The sequence below is a fragment of the Pseudopodoces humilis genome, chromosome 18, assembly GCF_049639895.1.
Source record: "Pseudopodoces humilis isolate 2021_Gansu_Grassland_sample_001 chromosome 18, ASM4963989v1, whole genome shotgun sequence".
Classification (NCBI taxonomy): domain Eukaryota; kingdom Metazoa; phylum Chordata; class Aves; order Passeriformes; family Paridae; genus Pseudopodoces; species Pseudopodoces humilis.
The window spans coordinates 4,789,405-4,803,021 of NC_142217.1; the positions used below are offsets into that span (position 1 = coordinate 4,789,405).

The 13,617-nt window shown below is 50.0% G+C and overlaps 1 protein-coding gene across 8 annotated transcripts in view; it reads left to right on the plus strand.

The window, feature by feature from the left end:
* Window positions 1–3,021: 3,021 nt before the first annotated feature.
* Window positions 3,022–13,617, plus strand: part of RHBDF1 (rhomboid 5 homolog 1) — a 37,193-nt gene continuing 26,597 nt past the window's right edge. For 2 of the 8 annotated variants that reach the window (XM_014252572.2, XM_088063983.1), the window contains exon 1: window positions 5,511–5,687. In XM_014252572.2, the coding sequence (XP_014108047.2) occupies window positions 5,626–5,687 (62 nt within the window). In that variant the 5' untranslated portion in view covers window positions 5,511–5,625. Of the gene's footprint in view, window positions 3,123–3,357; window positions 3,514–4,810; window positions 4,867–5,510; window positions 5,688–6,223; window positions 6,435–6,730; window positions 6,810–9,201; window positions 9,222–13,617 lie in introns of those variants that run through there. The other 6 variants (XM_088063984.1, XM_014252576.2, XM_088063986.1 and 3 more) reach the window with 6 other exon arrangements.

Consider the following 13,617-nt stretch of genomic DNA (forward strand, 5'->3'; position numbering starts at 1 on the left):
AGGCTCCAAGAGAAAAGCTTGGTCACACATGCACCCAAAAGTTTTCCAAAGGGTGACTTTGGAGCCTTCTGAATGACTGGTTTGGAATCTCATGAAGCAGTAGGAAGCTCCAGATGATTTAAAAATGCTTCACGTGCCAGGGAAAAGGAAAACCAAGCAAGACAGGTATTAGTAGGTTGTCTAGTGCTGAACCATGTCGCTCCACTGGAATCATTTGATCCACGTGTGGACTTTTTGTAAGAAATGTTTGTAATAAAATGTAATACATGCAGTAGGCTTGGGTGGGAGTCAAGATTAACAGTTACTTTCTTCTGGGCTTTCATTCCTTTCTTGCCTTCCCCTTGTTCGACATCCTGTGGCAATCATAAAAAGAGTATTTGTTAAAAACTGCTGGCAGATTCCTCTTTCTGCCATGTCCTGCGGAAGGTCTGGAAAGGCACAGACAGCTCCAGCAGTGCTTCCACAGCTAAGGGCAGCTACAGCTTCCTTAGCTCCTGCTCCAAAAGTTCTGCTGGAAAAGCGAGCCTTTACAGCTCAGCGTGTTTGACAGATGTTTGTAGGCTCACTGCTGATGGGGTTAAAGTACAAATAATCCTTCCGCTCCTGTTTGCATAGCACCAGTGTTTGAGTGCACACCAGGGCAGAGGCAGAGGAACTGGAGAGCCCAGGGAAGGGCCACTGGGAGCACTGGGGAGGAGAGCTGAGGGTGGCTTTGCTCTCCCTGCAGGATGAGGTTGGAAGCCAGGGCCCACAGGAGTGACAGGGGGAGCGGCTGCATTGGGGTGGGATCTGTCCCCGTGAGAGTGGCCCAGCCTGGGGACAGGACCCAGGACTCACACAGGTGGTGGGAATTCTGTCCATGGAGGCCTTCAAAATCCAGCAGCAAGGCCCCTCTCCAGACACGCCAGACACAGAGCTCATAAAACCTTTGGCAGCTGGTAACCCCCTCTTCTTCCATGGCTACTGTTTCAACCTGAAAAATCAGGAATAGTGCAGAAGGAACAAACCAGCAAAGCAGTGACAGACTGAGAAGAGGAGCCTTTTGCTGGTGGCACAGGGGGATTGACAAAGTCTAGATCAGAACCCATGAAATTAGATTGTTTGGAATAGTTTTTACACTAAATGTTATTGTTCCTTAAGTCTAACTAACTGAAGGGTGACATGATTAAATTGATTTTTTCTGGAGATAGGATCTCTGTTACTGACTCTCAGACAGAGTTGATTTTACTTTGAAATTTCAGCTTCTTACTTTGTTACTTGCCTATGCCAAAACTATTCTTACAGATTTGTGTAAAGATTTGCTGGATTTACACAAAGCCCTGTTATTTTAGCTGAGCAAGCTCTTTACAAGCTTGTTGTCAGTAAGGGAATTATTTTTCTCCAATTACTGAATTCATATTTTTACATCAAGATAGCATATCTTTGCTCTTTCTTCAAAAGCGTAGCTTATTGACAGACAAACCAAAATTCCTCAGCTCATTTATGAACTCCTTCAGTTCATTTATGAGTAACTGAACTGGAAATTATGTTTTTATTTTTTATTTTTTCCAATTCAATTCCCTTTAAATACAGGAATTTAGGAGATGGAGAGCTTCATTGTGACTAATGCTGAGTTTGAATCATTTCTGCAGTATTCAGTAATCACTCTTTATTGCCAATTTTCAATGTTCTCCTTCAAGGCTTGTCCCCTGCTGCAGTTTAGAAGCCACCTGGGCTAACCTGGAGGATACCCTTATTGGCTGCAGGCTGCCAAACCTTGCTGCTCCACCTGGCAACCTCTCACAGTGCTTTTCTTTGGCACCCGCAGGCTGACTTGCATCTTCCTGCCTCTCGTGCTCCTCTTCTTCATCAACAGGAGCGACTCTTAGTACTGGAATAAAGTGTGACACCGGTAGCTGATAGCCAGCCTCGGGGAGGGGGACACAAAGACCCCAGATGGCACCATGACATCCAGCTCACATCCTCTGGGGTTCATTTTTGCCTTCTGGCACCCCACCCTCCTGTTGATAGACCCTGGACATTTAAATGAAAGTCCCTGCTCAAAAGCCAGGTGCCCCAGAATTACAGATCAACAACTAAAAGGTAATTTGTGCAATTTGGATTCAGGCTCTTCCAGGCCTGCATTCCAACAGTGAAGGTTTGATCACACCCTTGGCCACTGCTCTCCGTATTTGACTGCTTTATAAGAGTCCTTGTGTGCCTCTTGGAAATAAATCTGCCCAGTTTTGAAATTCTGAAGCAATATTATTTCATCTCTTGCCAAGAGTGGATTGGAAAATGATAAGAGTCTTTCAGGCTACATAAGTGATATTTTGGGAGTTTTATCTTACTTCTTCCATGACATTTTTATTCCTTCCATATGAAACACACACATATATATGTATGTATGTTAAAAGCACCTTTTTGTGTTGAAGTAAACTGGGGAAAAGGAGGTTATTTTGCTAAGTGTAATTTCCTAAATATTTTGGAAATCATAGCTTGCTTTACACATGCTCTTTTCCCTTTTTTTTTTATTTTATTTTATTTTTCTCTGCCTTTGTTTTTGGCCAATTCTCTCAATGAGTTGACCAAGATGAAAATTGCCATTTTGATCCGAGTGGATTTTCTATGTGCAATACAATTGAAAATAAATATTTCTGTATGGACTAGCCATGAAATCCTAGTTGTATCTCATTTTCACTCCTCCACCTCCTCCTGGCACTGCAAGTACACACATTGCCTGTGGCTAAAGCCAGGAATGATCAATTGCAATTAATCTGGGCAGAAAATGAAGGGCTTGAATTTTGATGTGATTTCCTTGTGCTCTGCTGGGCAGCACCCCTATGGCTGTGAGTGGTCTGGGGTACCACCATCTTCCCAGATCAACGTTTTGGCTCCTCTCCCTGCTTGTTTCCTGCTCCCCAGCCCCAGGTGGACTTGCTGATGAAGTCTGTGAAGGGAATTATCTGTCCTGATTTGGGCTGAATAAGCTACAGGCAATAATGACGGGGCTTGGCTTTATTTTTGAACTTCTTCCATGGGCATAAACCTGCAGGTCTGCTGCCAGCTCAGCCACAACCAGCACCTGAGCAGCTACATGGAACTGCCAGGCCAAAGTCACCTCTGTGTCCTCCTTGCCACAGGTGTGACCCCACACAGTAATGTCTGCACTGTCTGCTGCTGCCTGAGGGTGACAGAGGCTTCAAAAGACCTTCCACCCAGTTTGAGGTTTTTGAACTTCACGTAAATTGACTGGCTTATAGGAAATTGATGTTGCGACATAGCTGCTTGTTAGGAGAAGTTGTTTGGCTCTTTGGGGTTTTTTTTGGGAAGTGAAAGGTTTACACTCAAAAAAATGTCAATATTTTTTTTTTGCAGGTCAGCAGCACCCTCCCCGGCTTGGCATCCACTCTGGGGGCACCAACACTCCCACGGTGTGTGAGACAGGGCACTGCTGAGGCTGGGTGCTCAGAGCAGCCCTCTCTGCTCTCCCTGGGGCAGAAAGCTGGGCCAGCTGCACACCAGGAGCTTCAGGTTAGTAAGGAACAGGGGGAGATATTTCTGTAGCAGCTCTGGTGAACAGATCCTGCTGTACCATCTCCACTTCTCCTATCCACAGGATTCCACACACCCATGTGCAGCTGGGGGTGAAAACCTGATCGGCTGTTGGTACCCAGAAACCTGGTTTGCTCCCCAGCAAGGGGCTGTAGGTCCAGCCCTCTGCCCTGGAAAGGCATTCCCCAAAGGGAATCCCGTCCTTTCCCTCCTGGCAGTTCCCTCTCTGGCTCCTGGCCAGGCCACCTTGCGTTTGAAACTCCGTGGGACTTCGCTTGGGTTTCTGTGTTATTAATCCTCCCCAGAAGAAATCCCAGGCCTTTCTGGACCTCTTCCCTGTTTGCTAGGACAGCTGCCAGGGCTGTGCTGCTGCTTCATGTCAGCACAGGAGGCACTGCAAAGCCCGTGTATTTCCAGAGGGCAAGGGGAGCTCTGTTTTTACTGGTCAAGGCTGCAATCTGATGCTCTCTGCTGTGCTTGCAGGTACTGGGATGCTTTCTTGGCATAAACACTGAACAAAGCGGGTTGGAATTGAATCATCTGTCTAGGGAAACAGTGATCCTGATAAAAACAGACCTCTGTGCTCCTGGTGTGTCCTAGCTGTCCTCACAAAACTGTCAGGCAGGGCACACAGGCTGTAACATTCCATTTCCCTGCTTGGATTATAATCCACATTTAGTAGAGCCGCAATTTAACACTTGGTGACACAGGATCAGAGCTCCAGGGAGTGTGGCAGACAAATGTGCATGCAGGAGGGGATGCAGCTGGAGATGAGCTGTTGAACAGTTCTGTCCAGTACCTGAGGGCCATTCTGCACCCCTCCTGGCTGGTGCAGACCCAGCAGTGCCTGGCTGGAAGCAGGCAGGTGTGTGGCTCACCAGGCCTCGAAGCAGTTTTAGCAAGCTGCAGAAGTGAAAGTGCTGATGGATATCTATTTCATCGGGTCTTTAACCAAAGATCACAGTTTCTCATGGGTTGCAAGTAGGGAGGAAATCTCAGTTTCCAGCAGAGAAGAATGAAGCAAATTCATGTAATCACATGTTTGCCTTAAACATAACAAGCATCAGGAAAGAGATCTCCTTTAGCTGGTCCTCAGAGGCCACATTTCAAATAGAAGTATTCCCTGAAGAGGGAGAAAACAAACAAGGTTTTTGGGCTAGATGACCTGCTCCAGGCCAGGAATAGTGGGTGGTCAACACTGAACTGCTGCCATTCACCATCTCGTGCTTGAGCAGTCAGAACCCCCCCTTAAGTCACCTTTTTCCATCTATTTTAGGCTAGGAAGACTCAGTGCACCGAAGGAGAACCACCCTGGCTGGTGATGGCAGCAAGGTAGGTGTATTCTTTACCAACAGGGTAGATTTTATCCAGCTCTGCAGATTCCTGCAGCTTGGCTAAAAGAATCCAGAGTCTGGGAGCTGGGCAGGAAAGCACTGGGGAACAAGAATTTGTGGGATGGGGTTAGCAGCAGTGCCTGCAAGTGTTCTACAGGAGCAAGAAGTCACGTTTCAGAGACATAGCTTTGGTTGCAAATTGCACATACTATTGGCAGGAGGCAAAGAACGAGCAGGGGTGGGTCAGATTCCTACTCCAGCTCCAGAGCGTTCCTCCCGGGAGATGCTGAAGGGCCCGGCATTACTCGATGCTTCTTTTCCTTGTTTATGTGGTAGAAACATCTGAAAATAATTTGTGCCTGCTAAGCTTTGCGGACAGTCAGGGTTCTGCGTGCGATTTGGTCTCCACCTCAGCCAGGACTAGCTGGGGCTGCTCTGTGTTTGCTCATTAGCTAACGAGACATGATATGGTTAGCAGGGCTCTCTGGGGGCTGCCTTCGATGCGTGGCCGCCGTGGGCACGCGCAGCGCTGGGTGCGGTACCGATGAGCTCAGCTCGTCTGGATCACGCAGGTCGGCGGGGAAGATGCAGTAAGATGGGAAAGGAACATCATCCCCCCAGTTATTACTAACATTGAAAGGCATCTGGAGCTGTGGGTTGGGGACCCGCTCAAGAGGGATGTGCAGCCTGCGGGCCTCGCTGGAGCTCCAGCAAAGCTCTGCGTGAGCAATGCGTGCTGACTGATGCTCCTTGGAGGATGGATGGAGAAATCCTCCGCAGCGATCCCAGGACAAAGGCGAGGATGGCTGAGCAATCGAGGTGGGAGGATGCCCTCCAGAAGGGTAAAATGTTTAAACGGGGAGGAAAGAAACAGCTTAGAGGAGGGATGATACGCTAACCACATGGCTGGAAGAGGAGGTGTGAAAACTTGATGGGAAACACAGCCTTAAGTGTAGGGGAATGCGGCGGGGAGAAAGTAAAGTACAGTGAAACAGCGAGAAAGAGCGAGGGGAGAGGGGTCCCCGTCACCCCCCGAGTGCGGGAGGCTTAGTGGGGAAGGCTCCCGTGGGGGGCAGCGGGGCCAGGGCTCGGCAGCTCAGCGGTGCCCAGCCAGGGCACTCCCGGCACGGGAATCGCGGCGGCTCCCGCAGCGTTGCCAGCAGCCGCGGGGCCGATGCTAACGGGAGCCGGCGGGGCTAAAGGGCGCTGCCCACCGCCGAGGCAGCGGGGAAGGCGGGGGCTGCGGGGGCCGCGGGCGGGCCGGTGGCTTCCGCCCGGCGCGGCGCATTCCTACCCCGTGAGTCAGGGCGGCGCGGCGGGATGCGGCGTCCCGCGGCCCCGGGCGCTGGCAGCTCCCCGCCGGGACTCTCAGCGCCGAGCTCCGCTCGGCTCCCGGCTCCTATTTGCATGCCGAGGCTGTGAATGGCGTGCCCGCCCGGCCGGCCCCTGGCACGGGGGAGGAGTCTCCGCGCCCTCCGCGGGCCGGGCTCGGCGGCGCCGGTCCCTTAAGCCGCACTGGGGGGGCGGCTGGAGCCGAGCGGCCGCTGCGCTTCGCCCGCCTGCACGGTGAGTGCGGGGCCGGGGGAACCAGGGGGGGGCTGGCCGGGAGGGGCATCCCGCCGGGGCCGGTCCCTGCCCGGCTGAGGTACCGGGACCGCGCCGCTCAGCCGGGCAGGAGCGGCCTCGGCCGCCCGCGGGGGAAGAGCGTCGCCGGAGGCAGGTGCCGCCCCCGACCCCCGTGTTTGGATGTTGGGAGCTTGGCGAGCTCAGGGCTTTGGGCTGTAGGTGGAGGTGCGCGTTCACGGCTTGTTTCAGCCCATCCGAGTCCAGCCCATCTCCGCGCTTTCCCACCCGTCCCTCCCCTGATGCTGGCACCCGCGCTTTTGGCAGCGACTTTGGGAGATGATCTGGTGGAAAAGATGTGGTTCTTTACGTGTAAAGGTTAGTTTTCCTGCCGGATCGGGTCCCTGAACTCAGTTCTCACACCGTGTACTGCTGGCACGAAGCGAGGGGATCACGGCAGCCTGACGCGAGCAAGACCAGAGCTTTTGCAGGATTGCACCCGCAGTGCCAAGTCCTTCTGGACTCCTCAGCGAGCAGCCCCATCCTGCCACACACATCCCCGCAGTGCCAAAGTGCCCCACGTGGGTATTTTGCGCTGTGTTTTTCTCCAGTGTAACTCAGGAGAGGAGGGTGGCAGCACAGATGAGTTTTGTCCTGTGCACGACTCGGTTCTGTGGCTGCTGCTTCTCTTGCAGGTTGGCTTCGTGGCGGGGTGCACGGAGCTGGTCAGGGATGTCTCCAAGCCGGGTCTTGGAGCAAGCAGGAAGTTGTTTCCTTTCTTCCTGTTTTTGTCCCCATGCCTGCTAATTTCCTCTGGGAAGAAAAGTGCATTCTGCAGTAAAGGGAAAAAATAGTCACACGTAACGGGAAGGGACAAGGCAGCAAAGCTTCTGAATGAAGCATGGGACAAGGAAGGAGCGCACAGCAAGGACAAATGGCTGCCTGTGGGCTGTGGCCACGGGGATAAAAACGGCCCACTTGGGACAAGCTGGGAGCAGACCCTTGGAAGAATTGCATTTCCACTCCAGTGTATGGAAGGATGTTGCTCCTCGGCTCTTCCACCTCAGTGGTACAGGTTTGCCGGAGGAGGTGATGACTCGTGTTGGAGTGCTTGATATAGTTGGAAGAAAGAGGTGAATTTTAGATACTTCCTTTAAGCTTTGATTGTTAAATGGACTTTATGAAAGGGCTTGTCTGCCTTTCTTTTTAACCCTCAGTTGCTCTAATAACAGCTACCATCCCTCCCTCCTGCTGCATCCCTCATGTCCTTAAATCCTCATGGCTGCCCCTGCTCAGCCCAGGTCTCCCCTGTCTGTGTGCAGGCTCTTGGGGAGCCTGTGCCATTTCTGAGCTGGGATAATGCCAGGCTTCCAGGAGGTGCTGTGCATTTGGAACAGGTCCCCAGCTTTGTCCTGGTCTCTGTGCTCATTGCTCCTGAGTCCCAAGGAAGGCGGCAGCTCTGGCATGTGGACGTGTGTCCATGCTGTTCCTGCTTCTGTGCGTTCCCATGAAAGGAGGTTGATGCTGTGCAGCGTAAAAGCAACTCCCACAAAACTAGTTCTGCTCTGGGACTTCCCATGACAGGCCTTTTTTTTTTTTTTTTTTTTAAGCAATCCACTTGCAAGAGATCTGCCTACAAACTGGCTTTTCAGGTTCTGGGGAAAGCCATGGGCTGGCCCTGGTCTCGGGAATGTCTTGCTCTGTGCTGGGTAGGCTTCAGCCAGCAGGATGAGCTTTGAATGTGGAGAGTGCGGCTGGCCTGCAGAGCACAGCAGACACCTCTTCCAACAAGCTTGTCCTCTCTGTGTCCTGGTACTGAGACTGTGTGGCCCTGATGTGTCACCTCAGGCAGGAATTATGTCCCTCAGAGAGGGCCAGCACCTCGTCACTGGGCTTGGCAGACAGTGCGTTTCACTTTCGTGGCAGGGACTGCAACCAGGCTGCAGCTGTGCGAGGTCGCCAGGCAGGAATAGGAATTCCTTTTGGGGTCATCAGTCCTGTTCCTCTGGAATCCAGCCCCGGAAAGTAGCCAGCAAGTCCCAACATGTTCCCTTGAAAGAGGCAGGGTCTGCTGAGTGTGGCATGATAGGACAGTTTATTCTGGGCACAGAGCCCTCATGCTCAGATATAATTAGTAAAGGTTTGATTCTCTTCAGTGTGTTGGATCCCTCTGCAGTGCAAACACAGCCTGGTTAGTGCTGAAGGCCTGAGATGGGCAACATGACCAGGATTACCGGCTTGTTTTCCTCTTCCATTCTGTGTATCCAGCAAAAAGTTGAGCAGAGCGTGTGTTGTGTGAGCCCTGTGGTGCTGGGGATGTGCCTGCCAGGCAGGACTGGCTGTGAGCTGAAGATTCTGACATTTCTTTATCTGTCACTCTACAGCTTTTATCCAGCAGACCAGTCTTTTGATAAGATTCTTCCCTTGTGGTTGCTGCCTTTCTTCCATAGCTTTCTCTGGAGGCTTTGGCACCCTGTGGAGACCATGTGCCTTTCTCAGAGGTTCCAGCATTAATTGTGGCCTGACATGACACTTCTGTTAATTGCTGTTCCTGCAGCCACCAGCCTGTTGCCTCTATATGACCCATTTCAGTAGAAATACTTGAAACTCAAGGATGGATTCCTTCCTTAACATTTTCCCTGAGCTCAGATGTGGATTAGTTTCCTTTCTTTTCAGCTGAAGAGGTGCTGGACTTCAAGTTTGACATTTATCATCATCTAGTTGGAAAGAAAGGGACATGAACTGTGTAGATCTCACACTGTTGCTGTGAGGTTGCCTCCCAGCTGCTGGGTATGTACATGTTGGAGTTTTAAGGAACCCATGGAATGCACGTGCTGCCTGCCTGCTCAAGGAGCTGTGTTGCATCCTCTCTGCTGTGTGACAATATCTCAGTGTGTGCTGTGGGTGCTGTAGCTTGAATTTCCTGGGATTTGTGTCTGGGTCATGGGTAAAACATCCTGGTAGGATGGAGATGGTTTCTTTCTTCAGAGCAGGGGAAGCCCTGGTGTCCAGGGTTGTGTAGGTAGTTCTCTCCCTGGTGGAAGGCTTTTTTTTAGCTTTGTGGTTGACTGTTTTGTTTTGCTTTCTCTTTGTTTGTTTATTTTTTGCCTTGTTCAGAACTAGTGGACCTGAATGGGCATCAGGTTGCTTACTCTAGTAGTGCTCAAGAACTCCCCTCTGAGAGAATGACATGTAAAAGGGACAGTCTTAGCCCTGCAGCTCTTAGTCCCAAGAGATTAGGCAGGCAACAGGCAGGATTTAACCTTGGAAGGAAATGGATCTGTTTGGCAGCATTTCCCGTGGTCATGCTGGCAGCTCTGTTTCCATGTCCTCGAAGAACCCCAAGCTAATTTGGTGTGTGCTGTGTGCTCAGACCATCCAGGCCTGCTTGCAGCGAGTCGTGGAGACCCTCCCTGCAGTGCACCCTGAGGTGGGCAGGGCTTGCCTGCCAACCTCTCTGTTTTCACAGAATGTCTCTTCCTCTGAGAAGTGAGGTTCCCACAGGGAGGAGTGGAAATTGTGTCTGTGCTGAGATTGCCTATTGTCATATCCTTGTTTGCTGAACTTCAGGGATTTCTGACTGTTTGCTCCTTTTTTTGGTCCTACTCATCAAGCTGCTGTCCAAGAGCAGCTTCAAATCACCCCTTTCACTCTTGTTTCAGTCCATGCTACCGTACAAATGAGGAGGTTTTATTTTTTTTTTCGATTTGTTTTGAGATGATGACGCAAAGAGCAAATTAGCAACTGAGTTTTTGACCAAATCATTCAAACTGTGGTCAAATTCTTTTGAGTAACAGTGTCTGTTTCCCACTGGGTGAAGACAGAGAGCTTATTCTTCACATTTACCTTAGCTGTCAAATCTCTTAAAGCTGTAAGAGTGCATGTTTTGTTGCTTGTGTGCTCTGCTTGCTGCACAGACAGCAAATGTCAGATTGACATAGGGCTTGTTTTTGCTGTAATTTCCTTTGAATGCACTCTTCAACTATCTAGGTAAACAATTTATTTAAAATATAATTACAACTCCTTTTTGCCTACCAAAGAAATGTTGGAACTGTGATGATACGGACCCGAGCAGCGGATATGTTCTTAAATTCTGGGGCCTTCAGCAACAAACAGACCTTGCCTTAGTAATCAGAGCATCTCTAAAGTACAATGTTTATTAAAGGAAATGTAATTTCTTCTCAGAGAAGTCTGAGGTATCATTGCACAATACTTCCCTGGCACGGTAGAGCCTTCCCAGAGGGAGCAGAGATAGCAAGCCATGCCTGATCTTGCCTTTTCTGGAAAGCTTACCTTTGCCACCTCCTCCCCTTCCTGTTTCCACTCTGCTCAGAGCCAGCCCCTTGCTCTGCTGGTCAGCAGCGATCCCTGCTTTGAAGGTTTTCTTTCCTTTAAAAAGAAACAATCCCTATGAGGTCATCCTGAAACTGCACAGGATGCTGCATTTACAGTCCTTCAGGTCTGGCATTTACTTGGCTTTGGCTCAGTGAAAGTTAGAACTGATTTTAAAATCTGGGGGGCTCAGACAGCTGGGTTGACAAATGCAGCTTCTGTATTTTGGGAATCACTGCCCTGTAGCAAACACCACATGGGAGGTTTGTTACTCTTTTGCTTAAATTCAAAGCCTTAAAGTGAACTGTAGAAAACTCTTGAGTTGTTCTGCCAAAAAGTGTACCTTCCTTTTCCCTGGCTGTTTTGGGACCATCATTTCAGGGAGAACAGTGAGCAAGAATATGCCGTTCACTCAGACTGAAGAAGTGTGGTTCACTTAGAATTTTAATATATTTTTTGCTAAACCAAACTAGAATTATGATTACTTCTATTTGCATTATGAATGAGTTGTTGCACTGGGCACGCAGGGAATGTGCAGAGGTGTGCAAGGCAAGCTTTTCCTGCAGCTGTTTCCAGTTGGACACTGCAGGAGTTGGTGTGTGCCTGGCGATCAAGCACGAGCCAGGGGAGAAATCAGAGCACCAGTGGCTCTCCTGTGTCCTTGGCTACATCAGCTAATAGTGAGGAACAGGATCTCCAGCCAAACCAGCTCTGCTCTGAATTCTTGGCTGTTTAACTGGTCCTTTGAAGGATCTCCCCTGGGCCTTGGCTGCTGTGGGCATTTTTTATTCTCTCACTTGTACCCAGGTGAGCAGAACTGTGGTGGTGCTGGAGAAAGCAGGTGTGTGATGGGGAGTGAGGATGCTCTGAGTTTCAAAGGAACACGCCAAGAAAGCTGTTCTGAATGGCTCTGTGGCTTCCATCCTTCCTGAATATAAAGTCTGTCTTCTGGTGGCTCCAGTGTTTGTTATTGTTATTTCCTCTAAGATTTTTTTAGGTTGCTATTGAGTGTGGTTTTATGTAACTTTCCATAGGAAATGTTGTCACTTGTGGCAGTTTTGATCTCTTTTGCCATTGAAACGTTTTTATTTAGCACAACAAACAGTGATTCTTAGCTGCTTTTAGTACCCAGAGTCTTTGCTGTAGAGGATGAGTAGCTTTTGGTCTAACATAATTTTTGGTTTGGCCTATCGTGATCTTTTTAGGCGAGGTTGCTTTTCCATCAGTTGTTCATTGATATTGTATTTTCTAAATGAAGAATGTTGTAATCACAAAGACACATTACTTTACGAAGAAAATTGCTCTTGAGCTGGGTGCAGGGGCAGCAGCTGTTCCAAAATCAACCAGAGCCACTGTTGACTTCTGTCCTGAGTGTCATCCCAGTGCTCTGCTCCCAGCTTGCCTTGTGTCCTGAACCCTTACAGTACTTGTGATGAATGTGAGAGCCGGTAGAAAAAACTCCAAAATGCAGAATTTCAATGAAGAGAATACCTTTTCTGGGTTTGTTTTTTGCTTCCTAATATGGGGTCATGGCTGCACTGGCAAAAGTATTTTTGTGACTCTCACCTTGCTCTATAATTGAGGCAGTGACTGTGCCCATGGTACTTGGGGGCCAGCCAGAACTTAACCGAGTATCTGTTTTACTAGTGATGGAAATAAATCTGGAACAGGGTCCTCTGAAGTCCTGTTGAATTGTTTAAATGAGTTAAATGTGCACTGAAGCAGGGTCTGGTCACTCTTTTCTGAAGAAGGCGCAGACCCATGCAGAGCACTGAGACAACTGTGCTTTGTGTCTGCTGGGGACCCTGAGCAAAGGGCTCTGCTGGCTCAGCCCAGGCACCACTGAGCCAGCAGGCAGCTGTGGTTACCTTCAACCAGGGTGCAGGAACAAGGCTTGCACAGATGATGCTTCCTCTAGTGGCTGACAATGGATCTCTTGGTGGAAACAGCTCCTTTGGAGGACCAGGCAGTGCTGACTCTGATGGCTTCCCAAGGAATGGCAGTGCTGCCACAAAAGAGCTTGGTGTGCCATCACTGGAGCTGTTGGCAGGTATCTCATCATGCTGTGCCCTGATGCAGCTTGTGACAGGCTGTGACCAGGCTTTTAGGATGTGGCTGCTGGAAATGTGGCTGTTGGATGTGGTGGCAAAGCCGCAGGGTGTGTTCACAGAGAAACATAAACAGGATGAAGGTGCCAAAGTGCTCCAGAAGGTTTCCACTGCCCCTCCTCGTTGTTGGATGGTTTATGTGCAGGCTGATGCCCTTGCTGGTATCTCAGGAGGTTGTAGAAGGCTCTGGGCTGGATTTGCTCTGGAAGGTGGAGTTGGAGATCGCTCATTGCTGGGCCCTGTGTGTGTTGGCTGGTGCTGCAGACCCACCAGTCTCATCTGGGCCACACGTGCCGAGGAGATGAGAAAGGCTCCTCTGCCCAGCCTGCTCTGCTTGGCTCCCTTCCACCTATTCCTTGTGGGTGCTCCAGGCCATGGGTGAGCAGGGGAAGCTCCTCCCTTGGGAGCCCCTCTGTGAGGCTTGGCTGTCAGCTCTGGAGAAATCTGTGGATGGTTTGGATGTTTTCCCATCTAATGACCCCACCAAAAAATTCACTCAGCCTCTGGTGACACAGTAGTGTTTTATTCCTGTTGCACTCAACACCTGCACTGAGGGTGCTTCTCAGAAGATTATTTAGAGATGCTGAACCCACCACATCCCTGGGATAATTGTTGACTTCCCACAGTGCTACAAATCAGAGTTTTTGGCTATGTTTTCAACAATCACATCAAACTGTACTGCCTTGAGAAGCAGTCCAGTCATCTGGCTCCAGCTGCTCTGTTTGTTCCTGCTTCTTCCCTTTTCC